The sequence below is a fragment of the Macrobrachium rosenbergii genome, chromosome 17, assembly GCF_040412425.1.
Source record: "Macrobrachium rosenbergii isolate ZJJX-2024 chromosome 17, ASM4041242v1, whole genome shotgun sequence".
Taxonomy (NCBI): Eukaryota; Metazoa; Arthropoda; class Malacostraca; order Decapoda; family Palaemonidae; genus Macrobrachium; species Macrobrachium rosenbergii.
The window spans coordinates 12,746,270-12,763,902 of record NC_089757.1 but is presented as its reverse complement, the minus strand read 5'-3'; the positions used below and the strand labels follow the sequence as shown (position 1 = coordinate 12,763,902).

Sequence of the window (17,633 nt, the reverse complement as noted above, 5' to 3'; positions counted from 1 at the left end):
AGAAGATCTGCACTGTTGACTTTGTAAAAGATACTGTTGAATAATCTGCAGTTTGACTCATAAAGATACTGAGGACTCGTAAATAATCTGCAGTTTGAATTTAAAGATACTGAGGCATAATGTGCAGTTTGACTTGTAAAGATACTGAGGCATTCTTGAATCCTAAAACACATTGTTCAAGGATGTGAACGATGGCCTGATGACTGAAGCAGATGTTGTTCTCTTTCTTATTCAAGACTGTAGCTCAACTCGTAAATTCTTGAAAGATGGATACCTGACAGACTGCAGTATGATGACCGAGGCAGATGTTGTTCTCTTTCTTATTCAAGACTGTAGCTCAACTCGTAAATTCTTGAAAGATGGATACCTGACAGACTGCAAGCTCAACTCGTAAATTCTTGAAAGATGGATACCTGACAGACTGCAGTAGAAGTGTTCTCATGATATATGTATTTTGATGGCCATCAAACCTCACGCGTCTTGTGTATTTTTTTTAAACCTTATTCAAATATCGAAATAACTTCCTTTTCATAAATTACTGTATGAATGTTGTGATAATTTCATAATTTCTCTCTCCCAAAATAATATTCTTGTAATAAAAATCCTTCTAATAAAATTAATGTATAAATGCTGTAACAATTTAGAATCCTTTACGAATGTTGTGAATGAACTGCAAAATTCAAATCAATTCTTGCGTAGATCTTGTTATAAAATTACTGTTATTTTAGTTTCAATAAATCGTAAGTGTTGTGACAAACACGACACAAGTCAAATTCATTGATTTTCATTTATGCTTGTTCAATATGTTTTGCATGCAAATTCTTAAGAGATACTTCATAAACAATTGGCTCCTTGTGATTTGATCGCCGAATATAGGGTGCAGTGCTTACTATGAAGTCTCTTAAAATTCCTTCAGCTTGTTTAACACACTGGGATCTGGTAACTGTAATTTCCGTGTCAGTTTCTAATCTTTGTCACTTTAAAATACGTTCAGTGATATCCGAGCCAGTCGTGACTGAAGCTGCCTAAGTCCTAATGCTTCTATGACTTCAGTTCATAAAAAATCTGAAATCTGTTAAGTGCCGTTAAAAATTTGAAGGGTGCAGTGGCTTTCTGTCGTCTCTTGTTTGAATCTGCAGTATATTATGACTGTAAAGACATTCTTTCCACTCAGGTTCCTTGATGATACTGTAGCTGCCTAATTTCTGAGGTTCATATCAAATTCGTAAGGCAGTATAGTGGCATTTAAAATCCGTAGTGCAGTATGAATAGTGGCGCAGTATAGGCAGTATGATTGTACTACATGTAGCCTGGCATTCGTGAACTTCCATGTTTATAAAATCCGTAGTGCAGTATGAATAGTGGCATTCTTGAACTTTGGGTGATTGGCGATTGTAGCTGAAGTGCGCATGGTAATGGTCTACCCTGAATTATGCAATGTGATAAAAATATGAATTTGACGATTTTGTTTGAGTCACTCGGCAGAGATGCTGTGCTCTGCATATAGTAACACCGTAAGGTTGTACAATTTATAATTATGCTTCCAGTTGCACTGAAACCATTCTTTGAATAGCCTTTAGCTTCACTGTGCTATAAAATTGTTCTAATTTTGCTATTTGCTCATTTTCAGGTAATCTGCAGTGCTGGATGGAATAAAGGGTCGTTGAATCTTGCAGTCCGTTTTGAACCAGAGTGGCTCGCATCATGATCATTTCCTCGCTCGTAGAAGAGTCGGGTATCCCGACAAATGTTGGTTTCTAGGTAACGTCCAAATCACTACACACGAAAAACGAACAGTGTCCAGATGACGTTTTGATTGAATCACTTCACTAATTTTGAAAAGTCTACTTTGAAACTGATTTTTATTACTTGAAAGAAGTTCTATGCGTAGATCGCATTGGAAATGTGATTTTCACTGTTGAATGCCTTCCATACATTGTTTCAGCCTTGGCAAAGTGTACAATAAATAACAATTTTCTTTTATCACATGCATTTTTTTCACTCCTCATAAACAAAACTATTGTTAATGATAATTCATTGTATGTGGAATTTAATGTGTTATCCTCAAAGTAATTTAATAATAATATTTAAACATGTCATTTTAACAGATGTTACAATTGTATATATTTTACAACAAAGTGCATTAATTCAATAAGTTACAATTAAGTTATATTATATTAAGTTACATTATAAGTTGTATGTTTTCTACATAAAGTAATTCAATAATGTTACAATTATATAAATATTGTTATATTATATATATTAAAGTTACACATTATATGTGAATTGTATGTTTTCTACATAAAGTGCATTAATTCAATAATGTGAAGAGGTACGTATTTATGAATTATATAAATATTGGTTAATTTACGACAAGTCCAACATTATTTGATTCGGTAATATATAAAGAGATATTCCAGTTATTAACGCAAAAGAAATGTATCGTCCTACAAATAAACTAATACTGCACCCTAAATCTATATAGAGTAATGGTTACTGTAACAAACCTATATTAATTCAAAAGCAGTGCCGATTTACGAGTTACCAAACACAACCACATAATAAAGGGTACTGAAATTTACTACACTAACTTGTAATAATAATGTAATATCCCCAATCAAAAGTACTGTGATAAACCAATTATAAAACCACACTAAACCTAGAAAATAACTGCTGTAATACACCTAAAAACGAGATTTTACATAATAATAAGTACTGTGATAAACCAATTATAAAACCACACTAAACCTAGAAAATAACTGCTGTAATACACCTAAAAACGAGATTTTACATAATAATAAGTACTGTGATAAACCAATTATAAAACCACACTAAACCTAGAAAATAACTGCTGTAATACACCTAAAAACGAGATTTTACATAATAATGTAATAACCCTATCAAGAGTTGTGATAAACTTTAAATACTACCACAAAACTTATATGACTGCTGTAGTTTAAGACCTAAAAAAGAGATTTTACAATAGCTAATACAAAATAAGTGTCATTATACAACTATCAGTATTACCATATAATAACAACTACTGTATAATAAATCAATCGTCTTTGGTGTTCCTTACATAAAAGGAAATTATATAGTGGAAAGAGCTGAAAGCCAAACCAATGCCCGATGGTTCAACCAGAGCGAGAGCCGGATGAAGTACCATCCGGGAACTCTTCTTCTTCTTCATCGGAAATGTTTATGTGAGTTTGCATTAATGCGAAACGCAGCCCTTCGGAAAGCCTTTTTCTTTGGCCTGTAAGCCTGCTGGCCAGATGTGGATCTAAATATTCCTTCCTTACCCTCCTCCTCCTCCTACTACTACTAGACACTCCCTACGCCCTACTCCCTACCCTACCCCCGTCATTCCTTCATTCGGTCTCTACTTTACCGCCTCTCCCTCCTAGCTTCCTATTCCTCTTCCATTTAACCTACGCCTCCTTTTCTTCCACCACAACCTCTTCCTCCATTTAGCCTACGTCTCCTTTTCTTCCTGTTCTTCCCACCACCAGCACCATCACCCTCCCCCCTCCCCCCCAGCCCCACTTTCTCCCCAAACCACGCTCTTAAATCCCTTCCGCACTACGGATTCCGAACAGAATTTCAACGAAGTAATGTATTTCTGACGATGGGTCTGAATATACAGAAAATAATTTCCTCGTATGAAGAAACCCTCGGGATCGAGAGGGAGGTTGTGATGAAGGTCGGTTTTCTCCTAGGCTCAGATTCATTTTGAAAAATTATCACTTGTTCCTCAGTGGTCTCTAGAGAGTGTGACCTTGACATTTTTCTACCTTGGTATCTTGTCTTACATTTGGATGATTGCTCTGAAGTACTAGTATAAGTATCCTTGGGAATAGTGATAAGATTTCTTCTTTTGAAAAATTAAGAAATAAATAATTAAAGACCCTCTTTGAAAAGTAATAAATTATCAATGGCGAAAAAATCTAAAAAAAAATACTGAAAATTATGCAATGACCCATTCTTGAAAAAAATGACATTTTTGAGTAGTGATGTGACCCAAGTAATCAATGACATTTTTGAATACTGATACGACCTAAGTGGTCAATGAAATAGCCCAGTTTCGAATTAACAATTAAGTACTATTGCAACCACTCATCTGGGCGAAAAATTTGCAAGACAAAACAAAATGAAACAACTTATTTGGCAAAAATATAAACTGGAACAACTTGCAAGACAAAAACATTAAATAATCTGAGACTCTGAGAAAGGAACACTGACACCCTTTCAAATCATAACCGCCATCTGATCCTAACCTATCCCAACTATTCTAGGAAATCTAGGACGTCTTGAAATTTCCCTAGAGCGGAAAACAAAACTAGTCAGAAGTGGCTCAGGATGACAGTCTCTGCAGGAGTAATGTTTATCTAAGAAAAGCGAAACCGTCTCACCTGGTCTATGGTTGCCGTGCCTCCGATCATTAGCGAACGACTGGACGATTGGCCGTGGATCGTCCGATTCGATCAAAGTCCGGTGGTCGAAATGGTTGCTGGTATTCGATCCAGACTCGACAGTAGCGTGCGATCTGAAAAATTAAGGGATAGGAATTAGTGCCACTGCTTAGGGTCTTTGGGCTGTCGATAAGACACACTGCTCAATGTAATAAAAAAGTAAAATCAAAAGCAAATAAAAATGAAAACGAAAAAAAGTAACATGACAAAACTACAATATAACGTCACACGGCAAATTGTTTCTTACAAAAATATGATTGCAGCTTAGCTCGTGGGTGTAAAATAAAAGAAAATAATAACACACTAACCTCGTAGAAGCCCTGTTCACAAAAAAGAAAAACGAATGAATTAAAAATAAAATACTTCAGTTGCAGGAAATGAAATATAAAATAAAATGAAAAAGGGGCGAAAGGAGTCTGTCAAAGGTAAGAAAGAAATTAAATAGGGACAGACTTATTTTATTTCGTTGCCTTTGTCGACATGGAAAAGAAAAAAATTCGTGCAAACAAAAACATTACATCTTCATAGTCAGTGGTTAATTAAACACAAAGGAAAAGTCAGATGTAAGTAAATTCAACGTTAAATTAGTTTTCATGAGTAAGATTCTTGATTAAAATGGTTATCTTAAGTCTACGATGAAGTAAGTTCGGTGAGTCACGTTAGGCTGGGCAGAAAAAAATGGTTAGATCTGTTCCATATACGCAAAGTTTCTTCCTCCCAGGAGAAGAGGAGAAAGAAGGAAAAAAAGAAAATGACGGAAAGTGAAAGTTCCCATAACCGAGAAAGTTTCGGTTGTGCAAATCCTTATTACAAACATACGTAGAATGAAGACTGGACTCTAAATCATTTACGCAAAGAAGAGTTCCAAACTTTATCTCTATTCTGAGGTAGTTTGAATATATTCGTTAAGACACAAGTATACAGAGTCGTGTGGTAAAAAATACCTGCGGAATATGTGGTACATCTCGTTCCAGTACACACACACACACACACACACACACACACAAAAACACACAAACGAAGGAAGGCTAAAGGGCTCTTATTACAACGCGAACTTTACACTAGGGAAAAATTATCTATCTAAAACTTAAAAGAAAGAAACTAACTTAATTATCCTCCGACCATTTACAACTACGGTATATATACTGAAAATGGGGGGAAAAGTTAATCGTGTTTATCATCTCCGAAATGAAATTAAGACTTCGGCCAAATTAAATCGTCAAATTACCTTTCGTTATCATTTCGTAGCAAAGACCGTAACCACATTTTGAGTTTCATGGTGATGCAATTTTTTAATTATTGTAAATTACCTCATAGTTCAAAGGCTGGATTTCTCTCAGTTGTTAACATTATTAACAATATCTGTACCACACACCTGCGTACTTCCTCGTCAGTGTAAAGCTATTAAACAGCAGCTATAAGGCACACACCTGCAGACTCCCTAATCAGTATTCAAGAGGTAACGTCTTGCAAAATCACGAAGACGACATAAAAAGAACAACTCGCGTCCCGAATGGGTCCATCCGCGCTTCGCACAAACGTACGCCGGGTGATTTACGAATGCATTTGGAATCTTTCAAAGAGGGCCATTACGGCGCTTTAACGGGCTCTCTCTGCCCCGGTAATTATTGTAGTTACTTCCTAATTGCCAGAACTACTGGAGAATACTTGGGAGAAGTTTTCGCTCAGAAGTCATTTCGGTTAACGTATCACGGAGTAAAACGGATGTGTTCGCAGTTGGGCCGTCAGAAATTTTCATTTTTTGGCTTGTAGTTACATACACACACGCACATCCACACATATATCTGTATATGTGTGTGTTATTTTTTGTTTGCCGATTTTTTTTTAAGCATTACGCCGTTTTCCCACACCATGATGGCTCCTAAAATTAAAGGACGATGCTCAATACCACACTCACACCTGTCTATCTATAAAATACATGTATACAATACATAATAGACGAGACACCTATCTATCTATCTATCTATCTATCTATATAATATATGTATACAGTACATAACATTCCTCTCGTCTAAATTAACACTCATAACTGGCAGCCATTATCATACAGTACTCGTCTTGAAATAATTCAAAACCATAATTCATTTTATTGCTGTTAGTCAAATGCACACGTATTAAAGGACAAGACCAGATATTTATTTCGGTTATTGCTGACAGGGAGCAAACGTTTAAAAAAAATGGGTTCTCAACCTTTTTTTAACTCAATTCTTCCGGCTATAACCCTAATATTGTTAAAACTTAATATACAATACGGAATAGCGTTACAGTTGATATAAACATGGTATGCATTGTAATGGCCATATAATGCAGTTCATCATCAATTTTCTTTCTCTCTCTCTCTCTCTCTCCCTTTAAATTTTTGTCACCCATATAAGTATCCTGTCTCCGTCTCTCCCTTTCTTTCTCTACGTTTATTTTTTACCCAAGAAAATGCATCCCCAACCCACCTCTCACAGCTCTCTGCACTTCTTCCAACTATATCAGTATCCTCTCTCTCTCTCTCTCTCTCTCTCTCTCTCTCTCTCTCTCTCTCTCTCTCTCTCTCTCTCTCTCTCTACATTTATTTCACTCATGTAGCTTCTCTCTTCTCCCTACACATTTTTGTCACCCTTCTGTAATGCCTGTCTGTCTGTTTGTCTCCCCCAATTTCTTCAGTTATTAAAATCCCTCTTGTATTGTACTCCTGAGAACCTCTGAGGGTACAAGAACCCCCCCCTAGGTTGAGAACCCTTGATCATTTTTCTCCGAGAAATGAACTCTTAGGGATAATTACGCGAAAGACCTCACGCTGTAGTCGGACAACGAAGCCGAAGTCTCGTCAAAGGATCCGGACATTCTGCATCGGAGAGAAAATCCAACGATTTAAGCTGCTTTAGTTTACCGTTTCTTAAAAAATTTAATACTTAAATGAAGTAAAACTTTTAACATAAAATGCTGTCGAATTTTTACACATTTCCGTAATTCCTTATATTGAAATTCTTTGTTATAAAAGAAATGATAGTAGTGAATACATGCAATTATAAATGCGATTTTACATTGTTTATAATCATAACTTCCTAAGGGTGATATTCCTTATCTGAAATAGAAATGAGAGACATTAACACTAACAATATACACCATACGCCAATTTTTCATTTAGCTGAGTGTTTTACTTTGATTTCCTAAATTCCAAGAACATTCTAAATTTTTGATGCATGAACCAATACTATTTCTGCTTGCGTGTCTCTAGGTTTTCCACTTGAAAATTATAAATTCTCACCAGTTAATCACATCTTCACAAGTGCAGAGCCCTGAAAAATGACAAAATGATGCATCACTTTTCTCCTGAATTTTCACCCACTTCCAAGTGCAAGTGCCACACGGTCCTTTCTCTCTCTCTCTCTCTCTCTCTCTCTCTCTCTCTCTCTCTCTCTCTCTCTCAATTCTTTTCTCACCAGCGTTTTCTTTTCTTTCTCTTTTCTCCATTTTTTCTCTCCCCCCCCACCCCGGCAACATTGTAGAAGTGCATCTGTTTGTCCACCTTCGCCCAACCCCCATTCTCTCTCTCTCTCTCTCTCTCTCTCTCTCTCTCTCTCTCTCTCTCTCTCTCTCTCTCTCTCCAGCACTGCCTCAAACCAGATGTGTCTATAACAGCAATCTCTCCAACATCCCATTTATTTATTTTTTACTTTTTATCTTTTCCAGGGGGATATCCTTGCCTTACCTGGAGAGTGACCTGGGCGTCTCCGAGGGCGTGGTGGTCGCCGAGAAGCTGTACATGTTGGCCACACCCGAGGCTGTTGAAGAGCAGTGCATCTGGTAGATTGGTCCTGAAGAGATGGATAGAAAAGAAAGAAAGAAAGAAGGGACACACACGCATGCACGCACGCCAGCTCGCACGCACGCAACGCACGCAAACAGGCAAATTCTAAGAGAGGCAGGCCTTGTCACCCGGGCATACAAATAGCAGGCAAAGGTGGAGAATTGCAGGCAAGCAACAGCGACTTTCAGAGACAGTTTAAGAATGACAAAAAGGGGAAAGAGATGAAAGGCTTAGACAGAATGCCTTAAGGTAGATAATGTTATTAGGTATTATTTTGTTACTGGCTACTGATTAATATACTCTGGAGATGTTCTTCAGTCTACATACGAATAATGGAGATGTTATGCTATCACTCTTTCCTGAGCATAAAATGAACTAAAAAACTCTGAAAATTTTTACTACCTTTTTTGTTAAAAATGGAGATAATGTTGTATCTACAGGTGAATATTAAACAATATGATTGAGATTCTGATTAGTTTATGATACTTTTAAAAACAACATTGATAAATACAAATGAGTCAATGATATTATTCACATTTCTAATCCTAATTGAGTGAGTTCGAACACCAGGCCCCCCTCTTTAAAAACTTGGGATAGGCTAAATGGCGTTAATCTGAAATCAGAATAAAGAAATGCTGAAAGTATTTTATTGACTTTGATTGAAGGGGCATTTAATCATTACAGGAATACCACAGGAGTTAAAAGGAAGTCAAAGTTGACTTTTAATTAAATTAACATATCTACCTCCCAAAAATCATCATCAGAGTTAAAAACCGTTCATCTTGACTTATTTTCCTTAAAATATCTTTGTTAAGATAATATTTTCCGTTTACAAATCTAAGAAACCAGACATCCTTCAGAACAATATCACTCGATCGCCTTACCTATCATCATTGGTATCTTTACGGCAAACTTTACACTAAGCATTAAAAGCTGTGGCAAAACTGAAGTCCATAATTCAGGTTTCTGTGACGTCACCTTCTGAATATCCTTGGATGTCCATTTTGTACGAATAAAGAAAAACAACATTAGTCTCCTGGTGTAAAATTTGTTCGGAGAGATACTGAAAGTTGCAAGAATGCGCTGCGCGTGGTACAGCCTTCGGTAAGATAAAAGCAAATCTCAAGAAACGTGAGGTATCTTATAAAGAAAAAGCAACGCCCATAAAAGAAGGCGTATCGCAAGAAAATAAGCAAATCCCTCTGTGAGGAGACTTCATGCAGCCACGTCAAGTTAACTAAACTGAGCATAATAAGCCTGGATGATGATGATTATGATGGGAGATTTTGGCCTTCAGTCAAAAGGACAGATTTTATGAGCGACATAAAAAATGACATCAGGCTTTAAGGAGACAAGAAAGGGGCTGAGGAAGGAAGAGGAGGAGAAAAGGAACGAGACAAAGGCTGAAAAAATGAGGAGTTTGTGGGAATTGCACGAGAGAGAAAGAGAGGGAGAGCGAGCAGATTTATTATATATATTGGAATAGGGCAAGGCAGAAGAGAGATTTATTATATCTATATATATTGGAATAGAGAGAGAGAGAGAGAGAGAGAGAGATATCATTATCTATGAGAGAGAGAGAGAGAGAGAGAGAGAGAGAGAGAGAGAGAGAGAGAGAGAGAGCAGATATATATCATTATCTATGGAAAAAGGACGAGAGAGAGAGAGAGAGAGAGAGAGAGAGAGAGAGAGAGAGAGAGAGAGAGAGAGAGAGAGAGAGAGAGAGAGCAGATATATCATCATCTATGGAAAAAGGACGAGAGAGAGAGAGAGAGAGAGAGAGAGAGAGAGAGAGAGAGAGAGAGAGAGAGAGAGAGAGCAGATATATATCATCATCTATGGAAAAGGACGAGAGAGAGAGAGAGAGAGAGAGAGAGAGAGAGAGAGAGAGAGAGAGAGAGAGAGAGAGAGAGCGCAGATATATCATTATCTATGGAAAAAGGACGAGAGAGAGAGAGAGAGAGAGAGAGAGAGAGAGAGAGAGAGAGAGAGAGAGAGAGAGCAGATATATATCATCATCTATGGAAAAAGGACGAGAGAGAGAGAGAGAGAGAGAGAGAGAGAGAGAGAGAGAGAGAGAGAGAGAGAGGCAGGCCTTTGGATCCTGGTGGGCATGGCAATAGGTCCCAAATGAAGCCTCTGAAGCCAAAAGAGTGAAGGGAAGTGAATGGGTTCTTTCCAATTCAACCTGGCGAAGATGAGTAGGAGTCTCAATCATTCACCATCTACAAATTGACAAATATATCTCTTCAGGAAGAAGACGCCAAGGGGGTTGGATCATCATAAATTACTCCCCAATAATTACGGGCCCGTTCCCTCGAGATGGTGTCATTAACGAAGCTTCATTTGTATCTTGCAACTGCTAATTCCCTGGATGGCGTTGCCGTTATCTTACTTTCAATGTTTCAGTATGTTTCTTGGTTTTTTCATTTGCGAATTTCAGTCTTTGTCCATTAATCTGTCTTCCTATACACATAAATGTATATATACATGTGTGTGTACAGGCCTGTAAATATACAGACGGCATGCAACGGATTTTTATTTTCTCGAGTATCTAATATTCTTGGAATAAATTTCCATTGAAAACATTCATCCGAATTTCCTGATGTAATAAAATCTTTCCCCTTGTGCTAGTATTCAACTCTATGTCGTGAGAAGCATTACTTCAATATCATACTCTCATACTGTAAAGGATAAAAACATGTTTTAGCTCTAACGCACAAACTGTATCCGCAGAATTCAGAAACATTTTGCTTGAATTGCAAGACTCATCCTCACTATGGTTATATGATGTTAGGTTCTATTTTCCTGGTTTGAATGCATGGAATCTGCGGTTCATATTCACCAGATCTGTAGAACGACATCGGCTAGCATTCAATGAACTCTCAACTTCTCCAAGTTTTCCACTGAAAGCCCTCGATCCGAGTTTAGGAACGAAAGAGGCTCTAACCTTCATGACAGGGCTCGGCCCATGTTTCGAGTGAGCCATTGCTCAGCACCATACTACTCCAGGTATTTCGGAGGATAAGGATTTATTTTAACTCATTCATATTTAGATCAAACTCGGAATCATTTCACTATAACTAAAATCGACCCATTTCCTTTCTGGTAACATGATGATAGGCATTTTTTTTTTATTCTTTTGGCTAAAATATATGGCGGTCTACAGGTTCAAATTATTTAGATCTATGTAAAGACAGTGGCGAACGTGCATTGGACTCTCGACTTCTTTTGATTCCCTAATATTTTTGGATACGGAACCTGGGTTAGGAGGAGCAGCTGTTCAGCACCATATCGCCCACGCTAAAAGGGATTCGGTAGGTAACGTAACCAAAAATATTGATGATTCACGAAGCCAAGCCTTCAATGCATTCTGGCCATTGTACACAAATCTGATGGCTCTAACCTGTAAACTGCATATATTTTAAATCAGAAAAAAGTGCTTACCGTCACGTCATGAATGAGAATGGATCTTTTTTTAAGTTCATGTGAAATGTACCTGAATTCGAATGATGTATGGATTAGCTAAAATAAATACTTACCCTTCCTACCAGCCTGGACAACATGGCGCTGGTCAGTAGCTGCTGCTAACCCAGGTTCGAGTCCTGACAAGGAAGGAATGGTTCTCCATTTCTTTCTCCAACTCGGATTGAAGGATCTCAGAGGAAAACCTATTAAAATATGTCTAGGAATCGAGGCGTTAAGAGTTTATTACATGCTAGCCAACGACCTTTACATGGATCTGGTGAATATAGCGAGCCTAGGAAAAAGGTTCTTAACATCAGATTAACATAGACAAGAGAGGGTGTATTGCAGTTCAAGTAAAGTTAATCTGAAGCCTACAGATAAAATATGTAAGTTTGAGAAGAAATATTCTTGTCCTTTATAGCATGGATAGTATGGCGATGAAAATATGCTCTTCGTGATCCAGGTTAGAATCTTGACAAGAAGGGAAATTTTATTTTAAAATTCGGATTAAAGGTTTCCAGTAAAAGCTTATCCAAAAATATTTGCGATACTCTAAGATTTGAATATGTCTGTACATATATGTACATTTTGAGATGAAATAAATTTTCATCATTTGTGATAGCGTGGGTGGTATGGTGCTGAACAGCTGCTCCTCCTAACCCAGGTTCGAATCCCAAATTATGATTCCAGATGTGCAATGGGATACCTATCCAAAACTATAATGAATCGAAAATTAATAGTTCACTGCGTAAGAAAGAGAAATTGGGTGGCTGACCCGGATGCGTAAGTTATGTCTGGACGAGGGAAAGGTTACAGAGAATGAATGAGATTGTTAAGGTGCCAAAGGTAACTCCCCAAACTTAACAACACTTAGTTTCCTGAAAGCTAAAAGAAAGGATGTGACTGAGAAACTAAGTCACATGACAGAAGGTTGTGAGAAAACTGAGTCTATAGGGATGAAGAATGTGGCGCACATGGACCTAGAAAAAGCTCACGACAGCAATGACAGATGCGAGGTGAGAGGTGTCGAGTATATATGGCATTGAAGATGATTAAAAGCAAAGCATATATCAGAAATTTTGACGGAGGCGGGGGGGAGGGGGGGGCTTCAATTTGGTGTATATTCTAAGACCAGGATGTTTTATATCTCTATGGCCACTCAATACATTTATGGATGGAACAGAAATGCACAACGCCTGAGAAAGGACATCTGATTTAGGTGCAAAGTTGAGGGATAAAAAGAGGTTCATGAACAGAGTGGTGAATGGCTAAGAGAAGAAAGTTGATAGTTGATTAGAAATAAAAGGGTTCATGGAAACAATATAATGAGTCATAACTGTTAACTTGGATGGTGAAAGAATGGAAACAGTTATGTACAGGCATTTAAGAATAAATTACACATACCTCGAAGGCTGTTGGTAGGATGAGATAAGAGGCGAGTTGCAGATTAGGCGAAGCAAAGAAGGTGGCTGGGTGTAAGGAAAAAATTTTTTTTCGGAAGAAAGTGGAGAGTTGTGGAAGCCAATTTGGAAAGTATGAAAGGACTGTTTATCCAACACAGTTTTATGGAAGCGCCGTGTGGATGTAGAATGCAAATGAAGGTAAAAAGTTGAAGCTGCGAGGAAAGAGGAAAGACGTAAGTAGTTCTTGATTAATGGAAAGCTGTCTAGGGAGCGGTTGCAAAGCAGAGGTGACTGGCATGTTGCATGTGTGGATAGCGTCATGATGATGATTAAAGGCTTTTGTGTATTTGCGCAAAGCGGCTTGATAGCAGTAGATGCATGCTTCAGAAGGGACTCACCCTGTATTTAGACGTTAAAGTAGCACAAACAATGCTGTTAATTTGCTTTTAGAGCGAAGGCACTAATATGTAGGCATTTGCAGCCAGACAGATGTTATCATCCCTTTCTCCATCAACTTCATATTCATTATGACACGGTTTTAGCATCGCAAAGCATTGATATTAGTGCTTTGTCTCCTAAATATAAAATATAACTCAATTTTAATAATTCAATAAACCATTTTGATATTCCAACAACGTACAATACAAATGGCTATGAAGCTGGATGGAGGTTATGCATTCATCAGTGTCTGTTCCTGGGGTATCTTTCAGTGGAATTTCGTGAAGTCTTTGATTATGTGTCAAGAAGTTTTTAGACTCTTCAGATGTATCATAACTCGGATGATATTTCTATATCTTCAAAACGTCCTTCATGGATTCCAATTAAATAACCGTTAGAAGGTTTGGTGGGAGTTAAGTTATGAGGAGTGCTTGTTACTGGATTTCACTGCAATGTGGGGAAATTAGCTATGGGCAAAAGAAAGTTGATTAGATTCTGGGAGGGATTTCGATCCTAAAGCGAACCCCCGAGAGAGAGAGAGAGAGAGAGAGAGAGAGAGAGAGAGAGAGAGAGAGAGAGAGAGAAACATGCTATCTAAGGAGGCTATTCCCGTATGGGAGCAAGAAAAGACCTGTCCCTCTTGTTCGACCACAAGCGTGGATGAGAGCTAAAGGTTCTGACCAAGGCTTATGCCACTTCCTTTTAAAAAGATTTAATTGTAATTTGAGCGGTTAACAATATTTAGAGCCTGGTCCGATCGGCAGTTGGTCATTACGAGGCCCGCAAGCAAACATAGTAGCGGTAGTAAATAGTTATGGCAGTTAAAAATAAAGTAACATCATACTGTATATGGATACCTAAGTACTTAGCTTGATATAAAATAAATATTTTGTACATTTTAATGGTTTACATTTCGAGTCTTCCTCCTAATATAATCAATGCATTTAAAAACATTACCTTCCAATTTACCTTTCCTTATATCTTAGCCAAAAGAAAACGTTTGATTTTTAACGCACTTTCAACCTACACGGTTGCATCTGTAACTCGTGTACCTGACTATGCATTGAATGTCTTCCTTACTGTCTTAATTAGGATAGAGACGAACTGTCTTATCATGGAGCCCCGTCTTGAGAAGATAAAAAAAAAGGGCCATTCAAACATGATAGCGTGTTTGTTAAGGGAGCACAAAGGATGTAATGCTTTTACTGCATACAATTCGTGTCTCATTGCATGCAAGGAACTGGGCGATCTTGCAAATTGTCCTTGTTATTGCCCTAATGTCTTTGTTTCTCTCAACTGCTGTTCTTATGTATGTTTATGCATTTTGAGTTCTCAAAGGGGTCTCCATTCTTACAGTGAGTAATTTCCTACATATCTGTTTGTAGTTTCTGTTGCATGTTTCTTGCAATCGTCTAAATTCCAGTTGATGTGCCTTATACTAGCTATGAATTGTAGCTGCTATATAGTATAACTGCTATGCAGTATATGAACTGCACGAATATATGTCACTTACATGCTTTGGGAACTGAAGGGAAAGCCTGACAATTACTTGCTTAATGGAAAGGTATGAGTGTTAGGAAGAAAGGGCCACGATAATCTGAAAGCATAACAGTATGCAAAAGAAAGAGGAGAATGGTGTCATACTTGTGCCGAAATTGATGTGCATTATGGCTTTACGCGAGTGAACTGTTTGAAAATGTTGATTTACTAGAATCTTTAGTTTCCAGTCAACAGCAGCAGTCTGAATGACATAATGATCTCAATAACATAATGATTGGAATTCAATCCATCGATGTTTCATCTATTTTAAAGGAAAGGTATGATGAGAAATAAAATATTATCGTAATTACAATTATCCCGCTTTTTCCATTTAACTCAGCGACTTCTCATTTCGCAAAAAGAGCCCTTACACGCAGCAGCAGTGGCATGGATCCGGCCACTAACGAGTTTCTCTGGGTCATTACGTAAATGCAAAGAGGCTGTTAGTGGCAAATGCAAGAATGCTGTTGGGGAAATGAAGAAAGGCTGTTACTGCAACTCACATCCTGTTAATTAACAGGGACAGGGAGTCCACTTCTTGGGTTTCTTTTTGCAGTGTTGCTGGAAGTGGCATAAAGCAATGGTAGTTACGTGCAGCACATACAGCTGTGAGCGGTGCGCGGAGTTTTTGAGTGGCAGAGATGGTTTGGTGGTAGGCTGTCTGTATGCCGCTGATGTAATTCATAATTATGTATGATGTGCCCTATATATATATATATATATATATATATATATATATATATATATATATATATATATATATATATATATATGACATCAAGTGACTTGAAAATGCCTAAGAACAAAGGTGAAAGATCTTGCACCCTTGTTTCAATTTCCTCATAGCCATAACCTCTGCTTATATTAGAAATCACGTAGTTATTCCGTAGAAGTTATATACATATATATATAATATATATATATATATATATATATATATATATATATATATATATATATATATATATATATATATGTGTGTGTGTGTGTGTGTGTGTGTGTGTGCATTATATACGTGTATGTATGTATGTATGTATATATATACAGTATATATATATATATGTATATATATACTTTATATATATATATACTTTTTTACTACGGAGGGAAACCTTGAGGAGGTATTAAGTTAGCGGTTCTCAGCAAATCTTTAGGGATGAGGCCGCTAGCCCCATAACCTTGTTCTCTCTCGTTGCAAGCCAACACATTCGACTGACCACCAGTTACATAACTCACTGCTTAGATCAAAAAAGAAAGTTACCAACTCCATCCGGAGACATTTGTCCTTAAAAATTCCTTGCTCCAATGTCTAAGGACTGCTCTGTGAGCAAGAGCCCATGCTGGCATAAGGAAAGCTTAATCTAAAACAGCAACAACGTGTCAGTTTTCCGTTTTTATGGCAGAATGGATGTTGGTGGTGTGAGGTGTGATAGATTACAAGATTGGTAAATAACTAAGATAATTTTAAAGCTCAATACGAAATCCTAAAAGATACTAAAATTGCCATACCCTTGCACCCACGTGTAATATGCGGGAGGGGGGGGAGCGGTTGCTTCTGTGCCTACGAAGTCTGGCTATTCTCAACTGCCCCGGGTCTAATTATTGCCATGCAGTTACCGGCCTAATGACTCCCAAACAGCTTCACGTTTGCAACCGCCACTGCTAACCCAATTTCCAACGACATCGTGAAAAAGGAACCCAACAAGTGGACCCACTGTCCGTGTTGATTAACAGAATGTGAGCTGCGGTAACAGCCTTCTTCACTTCCCCAACAGCATTCTTGCATTTGCCAATGACAGCCACTCTGTATTTACGGAATAATCCAAAGAAACTCATTAGTGGAGGGGTCCGAATCACTTATATTTTGTTGTTTTTCCTCGTGAAATAAGAATTTTACATAAAGTGAAGAACAAGAATTGGAGAATAACAGCAACATCAATAACGACAACAATGCAGAAGAGAAAGGAGAGCAAATACATGACCCTCTGATATGAAAACATGTGGATGACGTCAATCTGTGTCGAAAAATGTCCGGGAAATGGATGCACTTTATTAGTCTTATACAGGAATTACGCAAAAACCGCATGACCAGTTTTGTTAAGGTAGAGTTACATGACTGTATGTTAATCTTTTATACAGTGCATAAGAATGAAAAAATAAATTTTCTTCCTAAAGAACAACCAACGCGAATTGTTAAAACTGGAAGACTGGGCTTAAAGAAATGGGTACCAGTGCGTTATTTTTAGCATTATCATTGTTATTTTGCTCTTGGACGGGGAAGATTTTCTCTTCAAAAACATTCGATTTTTTTTCCTCAATTTTCGTCATCATCTCGACCCAAGATGACGGATGAATATATTAAGAGGCTAATGAGATGATGAGAAAAGTTAAAAGCATGGAAATTTTAGTGATTTTCTCTCTCTCTCTTGTTGTCATGAAAAGGGACCAGATCTCTAACTAAAGGAGGATGTGAAAAGAAACTTTGTATAT

The 17,633-nt window shown here is 37.5% G+C and overlaps 1 protein-coding gene and 1 long non-coding RNA gene across 8 annotated transcripts in view; one reads left to right on the top strand and one right to left on the bottom strand.

Moving 5' to 3' along the window:
• Positions 1 to 1,983, top strand: part of LOC136847740 (uncharacterized) — a 102,064-nt gene extending 100,081 nt beyond the window's left edge. The window contains exon 3 of the long non-coding RNA XR_010855820.1: positions 1,631 to 1,983. This is a non-coding gene — a long non-coding RNA (uncharacterized lncRNA). The remainder of the gene's footprint in view (positions 1 to 1,630) is intronic.
• The window catches only part of LOC136847739 (protein shisa-like-2A), a 438,013-nt gene that overhangs the window by 26,048 nt on the left and 394,332 nt on the right, over positions 1 to 17,633 (bottom strand). For 2 of the 7 annotated variants that reach the window (XM_067119602.1, XM_067119603.1), the window contains exons 6-8: positions 8,197 to 8,302; positions 7,267 to 7,329; positions 4,413 to 4,546 (exon numbers count right to left, since the gene is read on the bottom strand). In XM_067119602.1, the coding sequence (XP_066975703.1) occupies positions 4,413 to 4,546; positions 7,267 to 7,329; positions 8,197 to 8,302 (303 nt within the window). Of the gene's footprint in view, positions 1 to 4,412; positions 4,547 to 4,780; positions 4,793 to 7,266; positions 7,330 to 8,196; positions 8,303 to 17,633 lie in introns of all 7 variants that reach the window. The other 5 variants (XM_067119605.1, XM_067119604.1, XM_067119607.1 and 2 more) reach the window with 5 other exon arrangements.